Source organism: Mytilus californianus, unplaced genomic scaffold, assembly GCF_021869535.1.
Source record: "Mytilus californianus isolate M0D057914Y unplaced genomic scaffold, xbMytCali1.0.p SCAF_6, whole genome shotgun sequence".
Taxonomy (NCBI): domain Eukaryota; kingdom Metazoa; phylum Mollusca; class Bivalvia; order Mytilida; family Mytilidae; genus Mytilus; species Mytilus californianus.
Window position 1 is genome coordinate 308,009 of NW_026262712.1, and position 24,413 is coordinate 332,421.

The 24,413-nt window shown below is 32.3% G+C and overlaps 1 protein-coding gene across 2 annotated transcripts in view; it reads right to left on the reverse strand.

The window, feature by feature from the left end:
• Positions 1 to 17: 17 nt before the first annotated feature.
• LOC127705095 (aldo-keto reductase family 1 member B1-like) overlaps positions 18 to 24,413 on the reverse strand; it is a 35,809-nt gene continuing 11,413 nt past the window's right edge. For both annotated transcript variants that reach the window (XM_052209364.1, XM_052209365.1), the window contains exons 4-9: positions 23,274 to 23,468; positions 13,833 to 13,939; positions 7,431 to 7,506; positions 6,647 to 6,730; positions 1,705 to 1,787; positions 18 to 1,186 (exon numbers count right to left, since the gene is read on the reverse strand). In XM_052209364.1, coding sequence (XP_052065324.1) covers positions 1,144 to 1,186; positions 1,705 to 1,787; positions 6,647 to 6,730; positions 7,431 to 7,506; positions 13,833 to 13,939; positions 23,274 to 23,468 — 588 coding nt within the window. In that variant the 3' untranslated portion in view covers positions 18 to 1,143. The remainder of the gene's footprint in view (positions 1,187 to 1,704; positions 1,788 to 6,646; positions 6,731 to 7,430; positions 7,507 to 13,832; positions 13,940 to 23,273; positions 23,469 to 24,413) is intronic.

Consider the following 24,413-nt stretch of genomic DNA (forward strand, 5'->3'; position numbering starts at 1 on the left):
TTTAAGAAGCTAAATAATTAAATCAAGCTATTTTATTACTGAATTCATTTACAGCAAAACACAGATATACAGCAATATATAGAGCTCTTAACACTACCACTTTTACTGCACCAGATACACATTTAGACAATTTGTCTCTTCAGTGTTCCTTCAGGACAAAATATTTCAAGTCCTAAACTTATACAAATGTTGAAGTGCTGATAGTACCAACAATGACCAAAAGTAGACATAAATTGATTTACTACATCTATATTTTAACCATTGAAATATGCAAATTTAAACCATATCTATACTAGTAAAACAATACATGGTATCCAAATTTTAAATACAGCAATTATATATGGTATCCACAGTTTAACAATATTTGATTTATTAATAATTTTTGTACTTGCTTTAACAACAACCCTTTATCCAATTGATCTTATTGTATAATTCCTAACCCTGATCAAAATGACACCTTCAAATTTGAACGATTTTTGTTCTTATTAATTGTTTATTTTCTGATGAAGGGTTTGCCTTTGACCTTATTTAATTCCATCAAAGACAATTATCACTGCTTACATTATATACAATATATTTCCATGCAATAATCTTAATTCCTTCAGCACATTAAACACATCTGACTTTGATTTCGATCAGTTTACAAAACTGCAAATCAACAAAATGTAGAAACTGTTCAACTTAATATTTATTTGTCCACATTAGGAATGTCAAGTTTGTAGGAAGATTAAACATAAGAATCCTGACCATTTTATATCATGACCCCAATAAAAACCACCAACAAAACACCTTACATAACGTCAGGTTGCAGAATCAGAATTACTCAATCAACAATTTTATTTAAAACTTCAAAATGGTGGAATGGTGGGTAAAATTAAAAAAAATTCTGATGTTATTGCCTAAAAAGATTTTTTTTTTTAATCAAGATTCTATAAAAAAAATTTTTTAAAATGCAGTTAAAAGATTATTTTAAAACTCAAGATTTTGATTTGACCAATTGTGTATAATAAAACATATTACATATCATATTGTAGAGTATATACAAATGCATAGCATTAAGCATATAAAGAAATGTATGTTCTTTAGGAAGCTCTGTAAAAATAAGGCAATCTTTGGTTTCAATGACATAGAATAACAGGTGTGTCAAAACTCTTCATAAAATGGATAATACTTGTGCTTTAATGCTCTGAAATAAAAAAAAAATAAAATCTTGGTTTAATATATTTACATAAAAAAAAGGAGATGTTCATTTATCTAATTCTTAGTCGATTATCATTTTCCTGACCTGTTGATAATTTGTTTTAATTAAACTAAAAGTGTAGTTCATTTGTAACTTTCAAGTCCTGAAAAAATCACTGAAATTGCATGAGATCATCCATTTTGTTTTCAAACTGTCAAATCCATATGTGCATGATGTGATGTCATGGCATCAACCAATTCGCAGTTGGATAGCATACATACATATTTTATACTTTTTCAAGAAAAAAACTAGAACTGAAAAATCATCAGACACTCTCAGTCCCAATTCCGACCAGACATAGCTGTATAATTACACATCCTGCACAGTCAAACAGACACCCCACTTTAGCAAGGGTTATACCGCCATAACAGGAAAATTCCAATAGATGACCATATTTCTATACCCTTGTCAACCCTTGTGATTGCTATACTGAGTAAGTTAGACTTCTACAACAGATATCTTACATGTCTTCTGTACTCAGTCTGTGATCTTTATTCAAATTCGTCAGCTGTGTCATTTCATCATCAGATAATTCAAAATCAAATACCTATAAAGAAACATCAGTTATCAGTCACCATGGTAACCCGTCACATTTGTGATGCTGTGGATTCATTTATTTTTGTGGATTTGCCAAAGCCTGCATACAAGCCTATGAAACTATAATTTGTTGAACCTTTATATTCTTGGTTCACATTTACCTATTAAATCTACAAAAATTAAGAGTCGCATAAATAATAATAAATCTACAGTATATACATTTACTGGTCCTTAAATATTTCAAACACATAAAGTTTTGTCAGAAACACAAGATAGGAATTCCCTGGAGGCCTGGACCTTTGAAAATCTTCCAAAAATGTCTGCAGGTTTAACAATTCTCAACATCTTTGTCTCAAACTAGTGACACCGTGACCTTTGCTTGCTTTAATCTTGTTATTTGAACTCTGGTGGATAGTAATCTCATTTCTATATTTTCTATATTACATATTTAAAGAAGATTGACAAACTGCCATGTCTTGGATGTTGCATATTCAAACTTTTTTCAATCAAGTCCAAATTTAAGAACAAGAAAAAAAAATTTATGCATTAATATATAACATCTATCAAAATTAATTTCAGCAGAAATGCACACAATAATTTCTGAATTTACAGTAATTAAAGATTTAATGATTCAAAAGCTCATATTTATCTTCAGAATAACATTATACTTCAGCTTCTTTAAAAATGCACATCTACCTTTTTACATCAAAGTCTGTTTGGTATATACTCATTTACACCTTTTTGCCTAGTTTGGATGTGCATGTCGAAATTTAATATTTGATATAATGTAAATTCAGAAATTACTGCATGCATTCATTTTTGGTGTCAGACCACCAATTACTCTCTCCAATTTAGAACGTATGTAAAAGTCAGCCTACTCGGACAAAAATTAGTGCATTTGATGTCATTGTTTACTTAAACTAACCAACAAATTTGCAGAAATGAAACTTTTGGTGAAAGAGAAATATATTAAGAGCATTTTGAGCCAAAATTTACTTGTCTATGAGTTTGCATTAAACATTGAGGATCAATGCGCTCCATAGTATACTAATTTAAGATTTCCAAAAAACCAGGGGTTATTTTTAGTGGTACCTCAGTTCGGGAGGTCTCTTCTTTCTTATAAGATTTTAAAGGTATGTTGAAAATTGGTATGTAGAAAGGTGGTACCTGTACAATTCAGGATGTACCTGGTTTCTATGAAGTTAAACTTAAGGTAAAATATTTAGAAAGCTGTGAAAATTGCAAAATTTGGTTGAACAGATAGGTATTTTTAATTGGTGTTCTGACACCTTTTGCGATTTTTTAAAAATGGACAAAAATGTGAGATTAATTATTGCAATTTCAGGAAAATCTGTATACAGATATAAGTATGAGATATCAGAATGTGAGTTATTGGCATTAATAAAAACCTGGCAATAATTTATGAATTTACAGTACTCCTATTCCTGATATATACTTTTCCTGAGATTATGTTGGGTTTTTTTCATTTATAAGAATGACACTACATGTAGACATTTTACATGAAAAATAAATAACACATTCTTCTGTAATACTTTTCTAATTTATAAACTAGTATGAAAAACAAAGTTAACTTTTTAAAATGACACAAAAGCTTAAAGATTTAATTTTTAATCTAAAAATGTAAAAAAAAAAATTGGATTACCTCCCATTGACCAAATCACAAAATAAATCTAAATGTTGAACCAAATATTAGTTGGATGAAATACCAAACTGGTTTAAAAAGCAAAAACCTATAGGTATTTCAATCAATTTAAGTCTTTGGAATCTTTAAAGTTTAACATATTAAACTCAATATTACATTTTCAGGTGGTGTTTTCTAAGGTTCCCTAAAACATCAAAAAGACAAAGCCCACCTAGTTTTTGTACAAAATTGTTTGGGTTTCTCCAGAAATGATTGAACAAATTATAATTCTTTTTGTGAATAAAATGAACATTACACTATCATAACAAATGATGGAAATTTTTGGGGATTTATTTAAAAAGGCATTTTAAGCAGCACTTAATCATACAAAAATTTGCTATTTTGGCTATTTCTTTTTCCTGTCATTAGGTCCGGGTACACAGTTATCGTCCTTTGATTTTTGTTGTCCACGAATATAGTCCCTAGTGTGGACAGTGTGTTACTTGTCGATTTTTTTTATACCCCTTCCAAATTTATTTCTCCATGTTTTATGACTCAAATAGTAAGTAGGGGGGTGAAATGACACTGTAAAAAAAATTTGGCAACTTCCCTGAATGATTTGATGGTGTCAATTTATCAAATAGCATAAAACTAAAGGATTTAAACTTTTGTTTGATAGAATTTCTGCAAAAAATGACCAATTTTGGCATTTTATGGTCAAAATAAGCATTTCATAGCTTTTTCAATTTTGATGCATAAGTAGCATTCTGACTTTCTATCTGACAGGTTTTTATGTGTCAATATTTGTGTTTCTATGCTTCAATCCAGTTGTATTACTCATTTGTGAACTCTGAATCTACAGAAAAGAAGATTATCTCAGACAATATGTGCAAAATGTATTGTATATATGATCCTCGTCTAACGCCCTGTTTGGATCAAGTTAAATGTGAGGAGCTTGGAACATAAAAGTTGAAGTCCATTATAAAGACCTCACTAAATTTGTATAAAAAGCACTTAACAATGTCTTTTGTACCTGTTTTATGTCACATAATATCTTTCTTTTCTTCTGTAGGATAGCAAGTGGTTCAAATATAAGCCTGTTGAGACTAAAATTGCATGCATGTTTTACACTAAAAAGTGAAAAATCTTTGTATCAGACCATACTGTCTGCAAAAAAAGTTGAATGCAAGAGTCTTTTTGTGCTCAGATTTATTGTATCATGTCACCTGAGTATAGAAATGATAGAAAAGACACAAAATTTTATTTCCTATAGCTTCAATATGCATTTTTAAATGTAAATATGTGATACGGCCTAAATTGACCCTAAATTATTTTCAGTCTTACTTGGCCTAAGACCCTTTTAAACTAATGTGATATGTTATTTGTAAGTTTTCTTTCCATTTAAAGTACATTAAATACATATGTAAGGATTATTTATAACCAAAAAGCTTTACAAATTTAAAATTGCTGGAAAATATTACATCTTCATGTAAGGCCCCCCTTCATTGGAAAACCTCCATTTTTAGCCACAGGCTCATATAAATTTGACTTTTTAATAATTATGATAAGTCTGATAAATCAAATGAGTACTCTATTGCTTTTAATACATAATATGTTATATATTAAGGCATTTCAAAAGTATTTTTTTGCAATATTTTAATTTTTTAAGCCCCAAATGTTGATAGTTGAAAATTTTCAATTTTAACGTCTAAATTTAACACGCAAAGTTGAATATAGAATTAGTCATATTGTCTATAATATATATCCTATTGCCACGAAACTTTGTAAGCAGTCTTATAATTTAATAAGCTTTGGTCATACCAAGTTTCATTAAGATTGGTCAATTTTTTCCACCCTATTAGGTCCGGGTACACAGTTATCGTCCTTTGATTTTCGTTGTCCACGAATATAGTCCCTAGTGTGGACAGTGTGTTACTTGTCGATTTTTTTTATACCCCTTCCAAATTTATTTCTCCATGTTTTATGACTCAAATAGTAAGTAGGGGGGTGAAATGACACTGTAAAAAAAATTGGGTCATGAATTTTAAAGTAAAGTAGTGATTTGGTCCAGCTGAAAAATGTTAAAAATTAGCACTTCGGAAGCTGTCAAAAGATTTGAAGACCCCCTTAACATGAAATTGTCCATATTTTGAGTTAGAGCCGATGAAGTTTTCTATAATTTTGATATAATTTGTCCCAAAAGTAGTACAACACACTGTAAAAATATTATTGAGAAAGCGCAGGTGGGATTTTTTTAATTTTCATTTATTGTCTAAAAGAAATGCACTACGAAATAACTGTGTACTCGGACCATTAGGCAAATCATATTCCAGGTTTCTGGTATATTCCATTATATAAAGGCCCATAAATATCATTCAACAGAAAGTATCAACAATATCATTCAACAGAAAGTATCAACAATATCATTCAACAGAAAGTATCAACAATATCATTCAACAGAAAGTATCAACAATCTCATTCAACAGAAAGTATCAACAATCTCATTCAACAGAAAGTATCAACAATATCATTCAACAGAAAGTATCAACAATCTCATTCAACAGAAAGTATCAACAATATAATTCAACAGAAAGTATCAACAATCACATTCAACAGAAAGTATCAACAATATCATTCAACAGAAAGTATCAACAATATCATTCAACAGAAAGTATCAACAACATCATTCAACAGAAAGTATCAACAATATCATTCAACAGAAAGTATCAACAATATCATTCAACAGAAAGTATCAACAATATCATTCAACAGAAAGTATCAACAATATCATTTTTGTCATGATTATATTGGTAGTTAAAACATTTAAATGGCAGTTGTTAAAAGATGAAATGACGATTTCATGCGAAAATAAGGTGACTTCTAAAAAGAGTTAAATTCTATAAAGAAAACGTTTGGGCGGGTCTGAAAAATTACCATTAGAGACAGGTGACCCCTGAAACGAGGTGACCGACAGGTGACAGCTGAAACGAGGTGACCATTCAGACAGGTTTTACTGTAGGTTGTTCTTACCTAATTTTGACATAGGAAGAAAATTCATTATCAAAAAATGTATTTAGCACAAAAATAAGATGATCCTATCTTTTTTTATTACTCCAATATGAGTACAGACATACATTTAAACTTTTGTGTCTACAAGAATCCATTTTATAACAGCAAAATGGATGTGAGCCAAATCTTTATCAGCAGAGACAAAATCAATTCAATACCTGAAAATTTTCTGTGATCCTAACTTGAGTCACACTTTTTGGAATAACAGCAAGACCTCTTTGTAATAAAAATCTAAGGAGTATCTGAAATATAACAATTTATTTTAACTTTTAGTATTGCATACTTTATTGCAACTATAGTGATAATACCAATTCAAATCAAAATCAAATACTTGAATAAATTAGGATATCTGAAAAGCAATTGGATATATTCATTGATATGTGAAACTTAATAATGGATATATTCATTGATATGTGAAACTTAATAACACTTTATTTAGATGTTTTAATAAAATTTGTTTCATCAGGGTTTCTGCTCATGTCTGCCATTATTGCATTTTGTGAGAAAACACTTTATTTAGATGTTTTAATATAATTTGTTTCATCAGGGTTTCTGCTCATGTCTGCCATTATTGCATTTTGTGAGAAAACAATCTTTATTGGCAAAAAAATCTATTGCTAAAGAATTGTATATAGTCTATAAAAAAGACCAACCAGCAAGTCTAATATGTACAGGTATATATATTACAATCCTTGCACAAATCTTAAAGACTGAAGGCTGTACTGTGACCTACAGTTGTTAATTTCTGTGTCATTTGGTTTCTTGTGGAGTGTTGTCTCATTGGCAATCATACAACATCTTCTTTTATGATTAATAGTTATTTAAGTAACAATGATATCACCTTTTAGGAAATAGTTATTTATAGTAACAGAGCTATATATGTCCCTATATATATAGAATCAGAGATATACAAGAAGCTATATATAAAACAAGAGATATCACCTGAGCTGGTGTTTTATTTTTCTGTGAAGCAAGCTGTTTAACTACTGGTTCTTCTAATGCTGGTGTATGGGGTGCACTGAAATAGAATCAAATATCATTATACTAGTGAGTGTCTACTGTGTATGGGGTGCACTGAAATATAATAAAATATCATTATACTAGTGAGTGTCTACTGTGTATGGGGTGCACTGAAATAGAGAATCAAATATCATTATACTAGTGAGTGTCTACTGTGTATGGGGTGCACTGAAATAGAATAAAATATCATTATACTAGTGAGTGTCTACTGTGTATGGGGTGCACTGAAATAGAATAAAATATCATTATACTAGTGAGTGTCTACTGTGTATGGGGTGCACTGAAATAGAATAAAATATCATTATACTAGTGAGTGTCTCCTGTGTATGGGGTGCACTGAAATAGAATAAAATATCATTATACTAGTGAGTGTCTACTGTGTATGGGGTGCACTGAAATAGAATCAAATATCATTATACTAGTGAGTGTCTACTGAGTATGGGGTGCACTGAAATAGAATAAAATATCATTATACTAGTGAGTGTCTACTGAGTATGGGGTGCACTGAAATAGAGAATAACATATCATTATACTAGTGAGTGTCTACTGAGTATGGGGTGCACTGAAATAGAGAATAACATATCATTATACTAGTGAGTGTCTACTGTGTATGGGGTGCACTGAAATAGAATCAAATATCATTATACTAGTGAGTGTCTACTGTGTATGGGGTGCACTGAATTAGAATCAAATATCATTATACTAGTGAGTGTCTACTGAGTATGGGGTGCACTGAAATAGAGAATAACATATCATTATACTAGTGAGTGTCTACTGAGTATGGGGTGCACTGAAATAGAGAATAACATATCATTATACTAGTGAGTGTCTACTGTGTATGGGGTGCACTGAAATAGAATCAAATATCATTATACTAGTGAGTGTCTACTGTGTATGGGGTGCACTGAATTAGAATCAAATATCATTATACTAGTGAGTGTCTACTGAGTATGGGGTGCACTGAAATAGAGAATAACATATCATTATACTAGTGAGTGTCTACTGAGTATGGGGTGCACTGAAATAGAGAATAACATATCATTATACTAGTGAGTGTCTACTGTGTATGGGGTGCACTGAAATAGAATCAAATATCATTATACTAGTGAGTGTCTACTGTGTATGGGGTGCACTGAATTAGAATCAAATATCATTATACTAGTGAGTGTCTCCTGTGTATGGGGTGCACTGAAATAGAATAAAATATCATTATACTAGTGAATGTCTACTGTGTATGGGGTGCACTGAAATAGAGAATAAAATATCAGGTCCGAGTACACAGTTATTTCGTAGTGCATTTCTTTTAGACAATAAATGAAAATAAAAAAAATCCCACCTGCGCTTTCTCAATAATATTTTTACAGTGTGTTGTACTACTTTTGGGACAAATTATATCAAAATTATAGAAAACTTCATCGGCTCTAACTCAAAATATGGACAATTCTATGTTAAGGGGGTCTTGAAATCTTTTGACAGCTTCCGAAGTGCTTATTTTTAACCTTTTTCAGCTGGACCAAATCACTACTTTACTTTACAATTCATGACCCAAATTTTTTTACAGTGTAATTTCATCCCCCTACTTGCTATTTGAGGCATAAAACATGAAGGAATACATTTGGAAGGGGTACTAAAAAAATTGGCAAGCAACACACTGTCCACACTAGGGATTTTATTCGTGGACAACGTAAATCAAAGGACGATAACTGTGTACTCGGACCTAATAGGATAGAAAAATTTGACCAATCTTAATAAAACTTGGTATGACTAAAGCTTAATAAATTATGAGACTGCTGACAAAGTTTCATGGCAATAGGATATATATTATAGACAATATGATAAATTCTATATTCAACTTCGCGTGTTAAATTTTGACGTTTAAATTGAAAAATTTCAACTATCAACATTTGGGGCTTTAAAAATTAAAATATTGCAAAAAATTACTTTTTAAAGGCCTAAATATATGACATATTATGTATTTAAAGCAATAGAATACTCTTTTGATTTATCAGACTTATCACAATTATTTAAAAGTCAAATTTATATGAGCCTGTGCCAAAAAATTGGAGGTTTTCCAATGAAGGGGGGCATTACATGAAGATGTATTATTTTCCAGCAATTTTAAATTTGTGGAGTTTTTTGGTTATAAATAATCCTTACATATGTATTAAATGTACTTTAAATGGAAAGAAAAATTACAAATAGCATACCATATTAGTATAAAAGGGTCTTAGGCCAAGTAAGACTGAAAATAATTTAGGGTCAATTTAGGCCGTAGCACATATTTACATTTAAAAATGCATACTGAAGCTATAGGAAATAAAAATTTGTGTCTTTTTTATAATTTCTATACTCAGGTTACATGATACAATAAATCTGAGCATAAAAGGACTCTTGCATTCAACTTTTTTTGCAGACAGTATGGTCTGATACAAAGATTTTTCACTTTTTAGTGAAAAACTTGCATGCAATTTTAGCCTCAGCAGGCTTATATTTGAACCACTTGCTATTTAACATAAGAAAAGAAAGATACTATGTGAAATGAAACAGGTACAAAAGACATTGTGAAGTGCTTTTAATACAAATTTAGTGAAATCTTTATTATGGACTTCAACTTTTATGTACCTAGGTCCTCACATTTAACTTGATCCAAACAGGCAGTTACACGAAGGTCATTTATACAACACATTTTGCACATATTGTCTGAGATAATCTTATTTTCTGTAGATTCAGAGTTCACAAATGAGTAATACAACTGGGTTAAAGCATAGAAACACAAATATTGACACAGGAAAACCTGTCACATAGAAAGTCAGAAAGCCACTTATGCATCAAAATTGAAAAAGCTATGAAATGCTTATTTTGACCATATAATGTCAAAATGGGTAATTTTTGCAGAATTTCTATCAAATAAAAGTTTAAATCCTTTAGTTTCATGCTATCTGACAAATTGACACCATTAAATCATTCAGGGAAGTTGCCAAAGTACAGATTCTATATTTACTGATTTCGCCTCTTAGGTCCGAGTACACAGTTATTTCGTAGTGCATTTCTTTTAGACAATAAATGAAAATAAAAAAATCCCACCTGCGCTTTCTCAATAATATTTTTACAGTGTGTTGTACTACTTTTGGGACAAATTATATCAATATTATAGAAAACTTCATCGGCTCTAACTCAAAATATGGACAATTCTATGTTAAGGGGGTCTTGAAATCTTTTGACAGCTTCCGAAGTGCTTATTTTTAACCTTTTTCAGCTGGACCAAATCACTACTTTACTTTACAATTCATGACCCAAATTTTTTTACAGTGTAATTTCATCCCCCTACTTGCTATTTGAGGCATAAAACATGAAGGAATATATTTGGAAGGGGTACTAAAAAAATTGGCAAGCAACACACTGTCCACACTAGGGACTTTATTCGTGGACAACGAAAATCAAAGGACGATAACTGTGTACTCGGACCATCATTATACTAGTGAGTGTCTACTGTGTATGGGGTGCACTGAAATAGAATAAAATATCATTATACTAGTGAGTGTCTACTGTGTATGGGGTGCACTGAAATAGAATAAAATATCATTATACTAGTGAGTGTCTCCTGTGTATGGGGTGCACTGAAATAGAATAAAATATCATTATACTAGTGAGTGTCTCCTGTGTATGGGGTGCACTGAAATAGAATAAATATCATTATACTAGTGAGTGTCTCCTGTGTATGGGGTGCACTGAAATAGAATAAAATATCATTATACTAGTGAGTGTCGTCTGTGTATGGGGTGCACTGAAATAGAATAAATATCATTATACTAGTGAGTGTCTACTGTGTATGGGGTGCACTGAAATAGAATCAAATATCATTATACTAGTGAGTGTCTCCTGTGTATGGGGTGCACTGAAATAGAATAAAATATCATTATACTAGTGAGTGTCGTCTGTGTATGGGGTGCACTGAAATAGAATAAATATCATTATACTAGTGAGTGTCTACTGTGTATGGGGTGCACTGAAATAGAATAAAATATCATTATACTAGTGAGTGTCTACTGTGTATGGGGTGCACTGAAATAGAATAAAATATCATTATACTAGTGAGTGTCTACTGTGTATGGGGTGCACTGAAATAGAATAAATATCATTATACTAGTGAGTGTCTCCTGTGTATGGGGTGCACTGAAATAGAATAAAATATCATTATACTAGTGAGTGTCGTCTGTGTATGGGGTGCACTGAAATAGAATAAATATCATTATACTAGTGAGTGTCGTCTGTGTATGGGGTGCACTGAAATAGAATAAATATCATTATACTAGTGAGTGTCTACTGTGTATGGGGTGCACTGAAATAGAATAAAATATCATTATACTAGTGAGTGTCTACTGTGTATGGGGTGCACTGAAATAGAATAAAATATCATTATACTAGTGAGTGTCTACTGTGTATGGGGTGCACTGAAATAGAATAAATATCATTATACTAGTGAGTGTCTCCTGTGTATGGGGTGCACTGAAATAGAATAAAATATCATTATACTAGTGAGTGTCGTCTGTGTATGGGGTGCACTGAAATAGAATAAATATCATTATACTAGTGAGTGTCTCCTGTGTATGGGGTGCACTGAAATAGAATAAAATATCATTATACTAGTGAGTGTCTCCTGTGTATGGGGTGCACTGAAATAGAGAATAAAATATCATTATACTAGTGAGTGTCGTCTGTGTATGGGGTGCACTGAAATAGAATAAATATCATTATACTAGTGAGTGTCTACTGTGTATGGGGTGCACTGAAATAGTATATAAATAACACATAGCTGAGAGGGTGATAGAGCAGATTGTTACCCCGAGAAAACATTGTCAACTGAAGCGAAGCCAAGGTTGACAATGTCTTTTCGAGGGGTAACAATCTGCTCTGTTACCCTCTCAGATATGTGTTATTTAATTTATTTTACTGAATGTTCTGTTATTAATGTCGATTAAATTTCAAATTCAAAGTAATAAACTATGACGTCTTGTACATAACAACCATCCGTATTTAATAAAGCGCACACTTGATCAAGCGTCTCCGTGAAGGGTAATAGAGTATTTGCCATAGGATAGAGTCGTATTTAATAAAGCGCACACTTGATCAAGCGTCTCCATGAAGGGTAATAGAGTAAATTAACACCCTCGTATTAGCCAATCAAAATATGGCATTTTAAAGTTAGGTATAATAGAATCAAATATCATTATACTGTGGATTCATTTATTTTCGTAAACAAGTTTACCTTTTTGTTTCCAGGTGAGATTACAGTGAACAAGTTTACCTTTTTGTTATCAGGTGAGATTGCAGTGAACAAGTTTACCTTTTTGTTATCAGGTGAGATTGCAGTGAACAAGTTTACCTTTTTGTTATCAGGTGAGATTGCAGTGAACAAGTTTACCCTCTTGTTATCAGGTGAGATTGCAGTGAACAAGTATACCTTTTGTTCTCAGGTGAGATTGCAGTAAACAAGTTTACCCTTTTGTTTTTATGTGAGATTGCAGTGAACAAGTTTACCTTTTTGTTTCCAGGTGAGATTGCAGTAAACAAGTTTACCTTTTTGTTTCCAGGTGAGATTGCAGTAAACAAGTTTACCTTTTTGTTTCCAGGTGAGATTGCAGTGAACAAGTTTAACTTTTTGTTTCCAGGTGAGATTTTAGTGAACAAGTTTACTTTTTTTTGTTTCCAGGTGAGATTGCAGTAAACAAGTTTACCTTTTTGTTTCCAGGTGAGATTGCAGTAAACAAGTTTACCTTTTTGTTTCCAGGTGAGATTGCAGTGAACAAGTTTAACTTTTTGTTTCCAGGTGAGATTTTAGTGAACAAGTTTACTTTTTTTTGTTTCCAGGTGAGATTGCAGTAAACAAGTTTACCTTTTTGTTTCCAGGTGAGATTGCAGTGAACAAGTTTAACTTTTTGTTTCCAGGTGAGATTTTAGTGAACAAGTTTACTTTTTTTTGTTTCCAGGTGAGATTGCAGTGAACAAGTTTACCTTTTTGTACCAGTTGAGATTGCAGTGAACAGGTTTACCTTTTTGTTTCCAGGTGAGACTACAGTGAACAAGTTTACCTTTTTGTTTCCAGGTGAGATTGCAGTGAACAAGTTTACCTTTTTGTTTCCAGGTGAGATTACAGTGAACAAGTTTACCTTTTTTTTTCCAGGTGAGATTGCAGTGAACAAGTTTACCTTTTTGTTTTCAGGTGAGATTGCAGTGAACAAGTTTATCTTTTGTTACCAGGTGAGCCTAGCTAGTGAGTAATTTTACCTTTTGTTATCAGGTGAGCCTAGTAGTTTTCATTTTTACCTTTTGTTTCCAGGTGAGCCTAATGGTGAGTAAGCAGTCACTGTAATATTCTTGGATTTACAATATTCTATTAACTTATTTTGTGCAAGATGAAGATGGCACTCAACCTGCAAAGGTGAAGAGAATTTATATTTTTACTTTCTACAATAATATATACATTATCATGCAGAACATTTAATCAATGTTTTCAATTTCTTAATGGCTTTGTTTTTTGGAGCACTTGGTGTAAATGGCAAATATTTACTGTTTTTCTTTAATGTTAAAATGTATTTAATGTATTCAGGACTTAAAGACTGTATGTAGACCTTTAGATGTCTCTTTAATGTATTCAGGACTTAAAGACTGTATGTAGACCTTTAGATGTCACTTTAATGTAGTCAGTCCTCAAAGACTGTATGTAGACCTTTAGATGTCTCTTTAATATATTCAGGACTTAAAGACTGTATGTAGACCTTTAGATGTCTCTTTAATGTAGTCAGGACTTAAAGACTGTATCATGTATGTAGACCTTTAGATGTCTCTTTAATGTATTCAGGACTTAAAGACTGTATGTAGACCTTTAGATGTCACTTTAATGTAGTCAGTCCTCAAAGACTGTATGTAGACCTTTAGATGTCTCTTTAATATATTCAGGACTTAAAGACTGTATGTAGACCTTTAGATGTCTCTTTAATGTAGTCAGGACTTAAAGACTGTATCATGTATGTAGACCTTTAGATGTCTCTTTAATGTATTCAGGACTTAAAGACTGTATGTAGACCTTTAGATGTCACTTTAATGTAGTCAGTCCTCAAAGATTGTATGTAGACCTTTAGATGTCTCTTTAATATATTCAGGACTTAAAGACTGTATGTAGACCTTTAGATGTCTCTTTAATGTAGTCAGGACTTAAAGACTGTATCATGTATGTAGACCTTTAGATGTCTCTTTAATGTATTCAGGACTTAAAGACTGTATGTAGACCTTTAGATGTCTCTTTAATGTAGTCAGGACTTAAAGACTGTATCATGTATGTAGACCTTTAGATGTCTCTTTAATGTATTCAGGACTTAAAGACTGTATGTAGACCTTTAGATGTCACTTTAATGTAGTCAGTCCTCAAAGACTGTATGTAGACCTTTAGATGTCTCTTTAATATATTCAGGACTTAAAGACTGTATGTTGACCTTTAGATGTCTCTTTAATGTAGTCAGGACTTAAAGACTGTATCATGTATGTAGACCTTTAGATGTCTCTTTAATGTATTCAGGACTTAAAGACTGTATGTAGACCTTTAGATGTCTCTTTAATGTAGTCAGGACTTAAAGACTGTATCATGTATGTAGACCTTTAGATGTCTCTTTAATGTATTCAGGACTTAAAGACTGTATGTAGACCTTTAGATGTCACTTTAATGTAGTCAGTCCTCAAAGACTGTATGTAGACCTTTAGATGTCTCTTTAATATATTCAGGACTTAAAGACTGTATGTAGACTTTTAGATGTCTCTTTAATGTAGTCAGGACTTAAAGACTGTATCATGTATGTAGACCTTTAGATGTCTCTTTAATGTATTCAGGACTTAAAGACTGTATGTAGACCTTTAGATGTCACTTTAATGTAGTCAGTCCTCAAAGACTGTATGTAGACCTTTAGATGTCTCTTTAATATATTCAGGACTTAAAGACTGTATGTAGACCTTTAGATGTCTCTTTAATGTAGTCAGGACTTAAAGACTGTATCATGTATGTAGACCTTTAGATGTCTCTTTAATGTATTCAGGACTTAAAGACTGTATGTAGACCTTTAGATGTCACTTTAATGTAGTCAGTCCTCAAAGATTGTATGTAGACCTTTAGATGTCTCTTTAATATATTCAGGACTTAAAGACTGTATGTAGACCTTTAGATGTCTCTTTAATGTAGTCAGGACTTAAAGACTGTATCATGTATGTAGACCTTTAGATGTCTCTTTAATGTATTCAGGACTTAAAGACTGTATGTAGACCTTTAGATGTCTCTTTAATGTAGTCAGGACTTAAAGACTGTATCATGTATGTAGACCTTTAGATGTCTCTTTAATGTATTCAGGACTTAAAGACTGTATGTAGACCTTTAGATGTCACTTTAATGTAGTCAGTCCTCAAAGACTGTATGTAGACCTTTAGATGTCTCTTTAATATATTCAGGACTTAAAGACTGTATGTTGACCTTTAGATGTCTCTTTAATGTAGTCAGGACTTAAAGACTGTATCATGTATGTAGACCTTTAGATGTCTCTTTAATGTATTCAGGACTTAAAGACTGTATGTAGACCTTTAGATGTCTCTTTAATGTAGTCAGGACTTAAAGACTGTATCATGTATGTAGACCTTTAGATGTCTCTTTAATGTATTCAGGACTTAAAGACTGTATGTAGACCTTTAGATGTCACTTTAATGTAGTCAGTCCTCAAAGACTGTATGTAGACCTTTAGATGTCTCTTTAATATATTCAGGACTTAAAGACTGTATGTAGACTTTTAGATGTCTCTTTAATGTAGTCAGGACTTAAAGACTGTATCATGTATGTAGACCTTTAGATGTCTCTTTAATGTATTCAGGACTTAAAGACTGTATGTAGACCTTTAGATGTCTCTTTAATGTAGTCAGGACTTAAAGACTGTATGTAGACCTTTAGATGTCTCTTTAATGTAGTCAGGACTTAAAGACTGTATCATGTATGTAGACCTTTAGATGTCTCTTTAATGTATTCAGGACTTAAAGACTGTATGTAGACCTTTAGATGTCTCTTTAATGTAGTCAGGACTTAAAGACTGTATCATGTTTGTAGACCTTTAGATGTCTCTTTAATGTATTCAGGACTTAAAGACTGTATGTAGACCTTTAGATGTCACTTTAATGTAGTTAGTCCTCAAAGACTGTATGTAGACCTTTAGATGTCTCTTTAATATATTCAGGACTTAAAGACTGTATGTAGACCTTTAGATGTCTCTTTAATGTAGTCAGGACTTAAAGACTGTATCATGTATGTAGACCTTTAGATGTCTCTTTAATGTATTCAGGACGTAAAGACTGTATGTAGACCTTTAGATGTCTCTTTAATGTAGTCAGGACTTAAAGACTGTATCATGTATGTAGACCTTTAGATGTCTCTTTAATGTATTCAGGACTTAAAGACTGTATGTAGACCTTTAGATGTCACTTTAATGTAGTCAGTCCTCAAAGACTGTATGTAGACCTTTAGATGTCTCTTTAATATATTCAGGACTTAAAGACTGTATGTAGACCTTTAGATGTCTCTTTCATGTAGTCAGGACTTAAAGACTGTATCATGTATGTAGACCTTTAGATGTCTCTTTAATGTATTCAGGACTTAAAGACTGTATGTAGACCTTTAGATGTCTCTTTAATGTAGTCAGGACTTAAAGACTGTATCATGTATGTAGACCTTTAGATGTCTCTTTAATGTATTCAGGACTTAAAGACTGTATGTAGACCTTTAGATGTCACTTTAATGTAGTCAGTCCTCAAAGACTGTATGTAGACCTTTAGATGTCTCTTTAATATATTCAGGACTTAAAGACTGTATGTAGACCTTTAGATGTCTCTTTAATGTAGTCAGGACTTAAAGACTGTATCATGTATGTAGACCTTTAGATGTCTCTTTAATGTATTCAGGACTTAAAGACTGTATGTAGACCTTTAGATGTCTCTTTAATGTAGTCAGGACTTAAAGACTGTATCATGTATGTAGACCTTTAGATGTCTCTTTAATGTAGTCAGGACTTAAAGACTGTATCATGTATGTAGACCTTTAGATGTCTCTTTAATGTATTCAGGACTTAAAGACTGTATGTAGACCTTTAGATGTCACTTTAATGTAGTCAGTCCTCAAAGACTGTATGTAGACCTTTAGATGTCTCTTTAATATATTCAGGACTTAAAGACTGTATGTAGACCTTTAGATGTCTCTTTAATGTAGTCAGGACTTAAAGACTGTATCATGTATGTAGACCTTTAGATGTCTCTTTAATGTATTCAGGACTTAAAGACTGTATGTAGACCTTTAGATGTCTCTTTAATGTAGTCAGGACTTAAAGACTGTATCATGTATGTAGACCTTTAGATGTCTCTTTAATGTATTCAGGACTTAAAGACTGTATGTAGACCTTTAGATGTCTCTTTAATGTAGTCAGGACTTAAAGACTGTATCATGTATGTAGACCTTTAGATGTCTCTTTAATGTATTCAGGACTTAAAGACTGTATGTAGACCTTTAGATGTCTCTTTAATGTATTCAGGACTTAAAGACTGTATGTAGACCTTTAGATGTCACTTTAATATAGTCAGTCCTCAAAGACTGTATGTAGACCTTTAGATGTCTCTTTAATATATTCAGGACTTAAAGACTGTATGTAGACCTTTAGATGTCTCTTTAATGTAGTCAGGACTTAAAGACTGTATCATGTATGTAGACCTTTAGATGTCTCTTTAATGTATTCAGGACTTAAAGACTGTATGTAGACCTTTAGATGTCTCTTTAATGTAGTCAGGACTTAAAGACTGTATCATGTATGTAGACCTTTAGATGTCTCTTTAATGTATTCAGGACTTAAAGACTGTATGTAGACCTTTAGATGTCTCTTTAATGTATTCAGGACTTAAAGACTGTATGTAGACCTTTAGATGTCTCTTTAATGTAGTCAAGACTTAAAGACTGTATGTAGACCTTTAGATGTCTCTTTAATGTAGTCAGGACTTAAAGACTGTATGCAGACCTTTAGATGTCTCTTTCATGTAGTCAGTCCTTAAATACTGTATCATGTATGTAGACCTTTAGATGTCTCTTTAATGTATTCAGGACTTAAAGACTGTATGTAGACCTTTATATGTCACTTTAATGTAGTCAGTCCTCAAAGACTGTATGTAGACCTTTAGATGTCTCTTTAATGTATTCAGGACTTAAAGACTGTATGTAGACCTTTAGATGTCTCTTTCATGTAGTCAGGACTTAAAGACTGTATCATGTATGTAGACCTTTAGATGTCTCTTTAATGTATTCAGGACTTAAAGACTGTATGTAGACCTTTAGATGTCTCTTTAATGTAGTCAGGACTTAAAGACTGTATCATGTATGTAGACCTTTAGATGTCTCTTTAATGTATTCAGGACTTAAAGACTGTATGTAGACCTTTAGATGTCTCTTTAATGTATTCAGGACTGAAAGACTGTATGTAGACCTTTAGATGTCTCTTTAATGTAGTCAGGACTTAAAGACTGTATGTAGACCTTTAGATGTCTCTTTAATGTATTCAGGACTTAAAGACTGTATGCAGACCTTTAGATGTCTCTTTCATGTAGTCAGTCCTTAAATACTGTATCATGTATGTAGACCTTTAGATCTCTCTTTAATGTATTCAGGACTTAAAGACTGTATGTAGACCTTTAGATGTCTCTTTAATGTATACAGGACTTAAAGACTGTATGTAGACCTTTAGATGTCTCTTTAATGTAGTCAGGACTTAAAGACTGTATGTAGACCTTTAGATGTCTCTTTAATTGTATTCAGGACTTAAAGACTGTATGCAAACCTTTAGATGTCTCTTTCATGTAGTCAGTCCTTAAATACTGTATCATGTATGTAGACCTTTAGATGTCTCTTTAATGTATTCAGGACTTAAAGACTGTATGTAGACCTTTAGATGTCTCTTTAATGTATTCAGGACTTAAAGACTGTATGTAGACCTTTAGATGTCTCTTTAATGTAGTCAGGACTTAAAGACTGTATGTAGACCTTTAGATGTCTCTTTAATGTAGTCAGTCCTCAAAGACTGTATGTAGACCTTTAGATGTCACTTTAATGTAGTCAGTCCTCAAAGACTGTTTGTAGACCTTTAGATGTCTCTTCAATGTAGTCAGTCCTCAAAGACTGTATGTAGACCTTTAGATGTCTCTTCATCTAGTCAGTACTTAAAGACTGTATGTAGACCATTAGATGTCTCTTTCATGTAGTCAGTCCTCAAAGACTGTATGTAGACCTTTAGATGTCTCTTTAATGTAGTCAGGCCTCAAAGACTGTATGTAGACCTTTAGATGTCACTTTAATGTAGTCAGTCCTCAAAGACTGTATGTAGACCTTGAGATGTCTCTTTAATGTAGTCAGTACTTAAAGACTGTATGTAGACCATTAGATGTCTCTTTCATGTAGTCAGTCCTCAAAGACTGTATGTAGACCTTTAGATGTCTCTTTAATGTAGTCAGGCCTCAAAGACTGTATGTAGACCTTTAGATGTCACTTTAGTGTAGTCAGTCCTCAAAGACTGTATGTAGACCTTTAGATGTCTCTTTAATGTAGTCAGTACTTAAAGACTGTATGTAGACCATTAGATGTCTCTTTAATGTAGTCAGGCCTCAAAGACTGTATGTAGACCTTTAGATGTCACTTTAATGTAGTCAGTCCTCAAAGACTGTATGTAGACCTTTAGATGTCTCTTTAATGTAGTCAGTACTTAAAGACTGTATGTAGACCATTAGATGTCTCTTTCATGTAGTCAGTCCTCAAAGACTGTATGTAGACCTTTAGATGTCTCTTTAATGTAGTCAAGCCTCAAAGACTGTATGTAGACCTTTAGATGTCTCTTTAATGTAGTCAGGCCTCAAAGACTGTATGTAGACCTTTAGATGTCTCTTTAATGTATTCAGGACTTAAAGACTGTATGTAGACCTTTAGATGTCTCTTTAATGTATTCAGGACTGAAAGACTGTATGTAGACCTTTAGATGTCTCTTTAATGTAGTCAGGACTTAAAGACTGTATGTAGACCTTTAGATGTCTCTTTAATGTATTCAGGACTTAAAGACTGTATGCAGACCTTTAGATGTCTCTTTCATGTAGTCAGTCCTTAAATACTGTATCATGTATGTAGACCTTTAGATGTCTCTTTAATGTATTCAGGACTTAAAGACTGTATGTAGACCTTTAGATGTCTCTTTAATGTATACAGGACTTAAAGACTGTATGTAGACCTTTAGATGTCTCTTTAATGTAGTCAGGACTTAAAGACTGTATGTAGACCTTTAGATGTCTCTTTAATTGTATTCAGGACTTAAAGACTGTATGCAAACCTTTAGATGTCTCTTTCATGTAGTCAGTCCTTAAATACTGTATCGTGTATGTAGACCTTTAGATGTCTCTTTAATGTATTCAGGACTTAAAGACTGTATGTAGACCTTTAGATGTCTCTTTAATGTATTCAGGACTTAAAGACTGTATGTAGACCTTTAGATGTCTCTTTAATGTAGTCAGGACTTAAAGACTGTATGTAGACCTTTAGATGTCTCTTTAATGTAGTCAGTCCTCAAAGACTGTATGTAGACCTTTAGATGTCACTTTAATGTAGTCAGTCCTCAAAGACTGTTTGTAGACCTTTAGATGTCTCTTCAATGTAGTCAGTCCTCAAAGACTGTATGTAGACCTTTAGATGTCTCTTCATCTAGTCAGTACTTAAAGACTGTATGTAGACCATTAGATGTCTCTTTCATGTAGTCAGTCCTCAAAGACTGTATGTAGACCTTTAGATGTCTCTTTAATGTAGTCAGGCCTCAAAGACTGTATGTAGACCTTTAGATGTCACTTTAATGTAGTCAGTCCTCAAAGACTGTATGTAGACCTTGAGATGTCTCTTTAATGTAGTCAGTACTTAAAGACTGTATGTAGACCATTAGATGTCTCTTTCATGTAGTCAGTCCTCAAAGACTGTATGTAGACCTTTAGATGTCTCTTTAATGTAGTCAGGCCTCATAGACTGTATGTAGACCTTTAGATGTCACTTTAGTGTAGTCAGTCCTCAAAGACTGTATGTAGACCTTTAGATGTCTCTTTAATGTAGTCAGTACTTAAAGACTGTATGTAGACCATTAGATGTCTCTTTAATGTAGTCAGGCCTCAAAGACTGTATGTAGACCTTTAGATGTCACTTTAATGTAGTCAGTCCTCAAAGACTGTATGTAGACCTTTAGATGTCTCTTTAATGTAGTCAGTACTTAAAGACTGTATGTAGACCATTAGATGTCTCTTTCATGTAGTCAGTCCTCAAAGACTGTATGTAGACCTTTAGATGTCTCTTTAATGTAGTCAAGCCTCAAAGACTGTATGTAGACCTTTAGATGTCTCTTTAATGTAGTCAGGCCTCAAAGACTGTATGTAGACCTTTAGATGTCTCTTTAATGTAGTCAGTCCTCAAAGACTGTATATAGACCTTTAGATGTCTCTTCAATGTAGTCGGGACTTAAAGATTGTATGTAGACTTTAAACTATCTCTTTAATGTAGTCAGTCCTCAAAGACTGTATGTAGAACTTTAGATGTCTCTTAAATGTAGTCAGGCCTCAAAGACTGTATGTTGACCTTTAGATGTCTCTTTAATGTAGTCAGGACTTAAAGACTGTATGTAGACCTTTAGATGTCTCTTTAATGTAGTCAGGACTTAAAGACTGTATGTAGACCTTTAGATGTCTCTTTCATGTAGTCAGGACCCAAAGACTGTATGTTGACCTTTAGATGTCTCTTTAATGTAGTCAGGACTTAAAGACTGTATGTAGACCTTTAGATGTCTCTTCAATGTAGTCAGTCCTCAAAGACTGTATGTAGACCTTTAGATGTCTCTTCATCTAGTCAGTACTTAAAGACTGTATGTAGACCTTTAGATGTCTCTTTAATGTAGTCAGGCCTCAAAGACTGTATGTAGACCTTTAGATGTCTCTTTCATGTAGTCAGTCCTCAAAGACTGTATGTAGACCTTTAGATGTCTCTTTTATGTATTCAGGACTTAAAGACTGTATGTAGACCTTTAGATGTCTCTTTAATGTAGTCAGTCCTTAAATACTGTATGTAGACCTTTAGATGTCTCTTTAATGTAGTCAGGACAATTAAGTCATTTCACCAGACAATAAAGTCATTTTCACCAGACAATAAAGTCATTTCACCAGATAATAAAGTCATTTCACCAGACAAATCATTTTTTTCACCAGACAATAAATAGAAATTTCTTCAATGTTTAAAGGCACACTAAATTTAAAAGGATTTTTTTTACCCTCATCAAGCCATAACCTTTAGACATTGTTAGACTTAATTTCTTATGTGCCTGTCCCAAGTCAGGAGCCGTTTATTCAGTGGTCATCATTAGATAGTGTGTGTCATGTTTGTTTTTGGTTGGGTTGCTGTGTGTCATGTTTGTTTTTGGTTAATTGTTGTCATAAATAAGGCTGTTGGTTCTCCTGTATGAATTGTTTCACATTTTGTCATTTTAAGTGTCTTTTATAGCTGACTAAACAGTATGTGCTTTACTCATTGTTGAAGGCTGTATGGTGACCTATAGTTGATTACATCCACATCATTTGCACTCTGGTGGATAGTTGTCTCATTGGCAATCATACTACATCTCATTATTTATATACTAAACCTACCTGATTATTACTAGGTTTAATTCTAGCAACTTCAAGCAATCTCTCTATTTGTTTACTGTTAAAATTAGAAAGGCCTATATCCTTCACCAAACCTTCATCAACACAGTCTTCTAATGCCTTCCAAGTCTCAACAAAATCTACATCAGAATACAGCACATTACCATCTTTCCCTCGGGGTATAAACTCACCACCTTCCTGGTAATCAAATGTTAAAATCGAGATAACTTGAGATAAATGTGTCAATAATATTAGGACAGCATTATTTATTAGATAATTTGAGACAAATGTGTCAATAAGGTAAAGACAGCATTATTTATTAGATAATTTGAGATAAATGTGTCAATAATATTAGGACAGCATTATTTATTAGATAATTTGAGACAAATGTGTCAATAAGGTAAGGACAGCATTATTTATTAGATAATTTGAGATAAATGTGTCAATAATATTAGGACAGCATTATTTATTAGATAATTTGAGACAAATGTGTCAATAAGGTAAAGACAGCATTATTTATTAGATAATTTAATTTGAGATAAATGTGTCAATAATATTAGGACAGCATTATTTATTAGATAATTTGAGATAAATGTGTCAATAAGGTAAAGAAGGCATTATTTATTAGATAATTTAATTTGAGATAAATGTGTCAATAATATTAGGACAGCATTATTTATTAGATAACTTGAGATAAATGTGTCAATAAGATAAAGACAGCATTATTTATTAGATAATTTGAGATAAATGTGTCAATAAGGTAAAGACAGCATTATTTATTAGATAATTTGAGATAAATGTGTCAATAATATTAGGACAGCATTATTTATTAGATTATTTGAGACAAATGTGTCAATAAGGTAAGGACAGCATTATTTATTAGATAATTTGAGATAAATGTGTCAATAAGGTAAAGACAGCATTATTTATTAGATAATTTAATTTGAGATAAATGTGTCAATAATATTAGGACAGCATTATTTATTAGATAACTTGAGATAAATGTGTCAATAAGATAAAGACAGCATTATTTATTAGATAATTTGAGATAAATGTGTCAATAAGGTAAAGACAGCATTATTTATTAGATTATTTGAGACAAATGTGTCAAAAAGGTAAAGACAGCATTATTTATTAGATAAG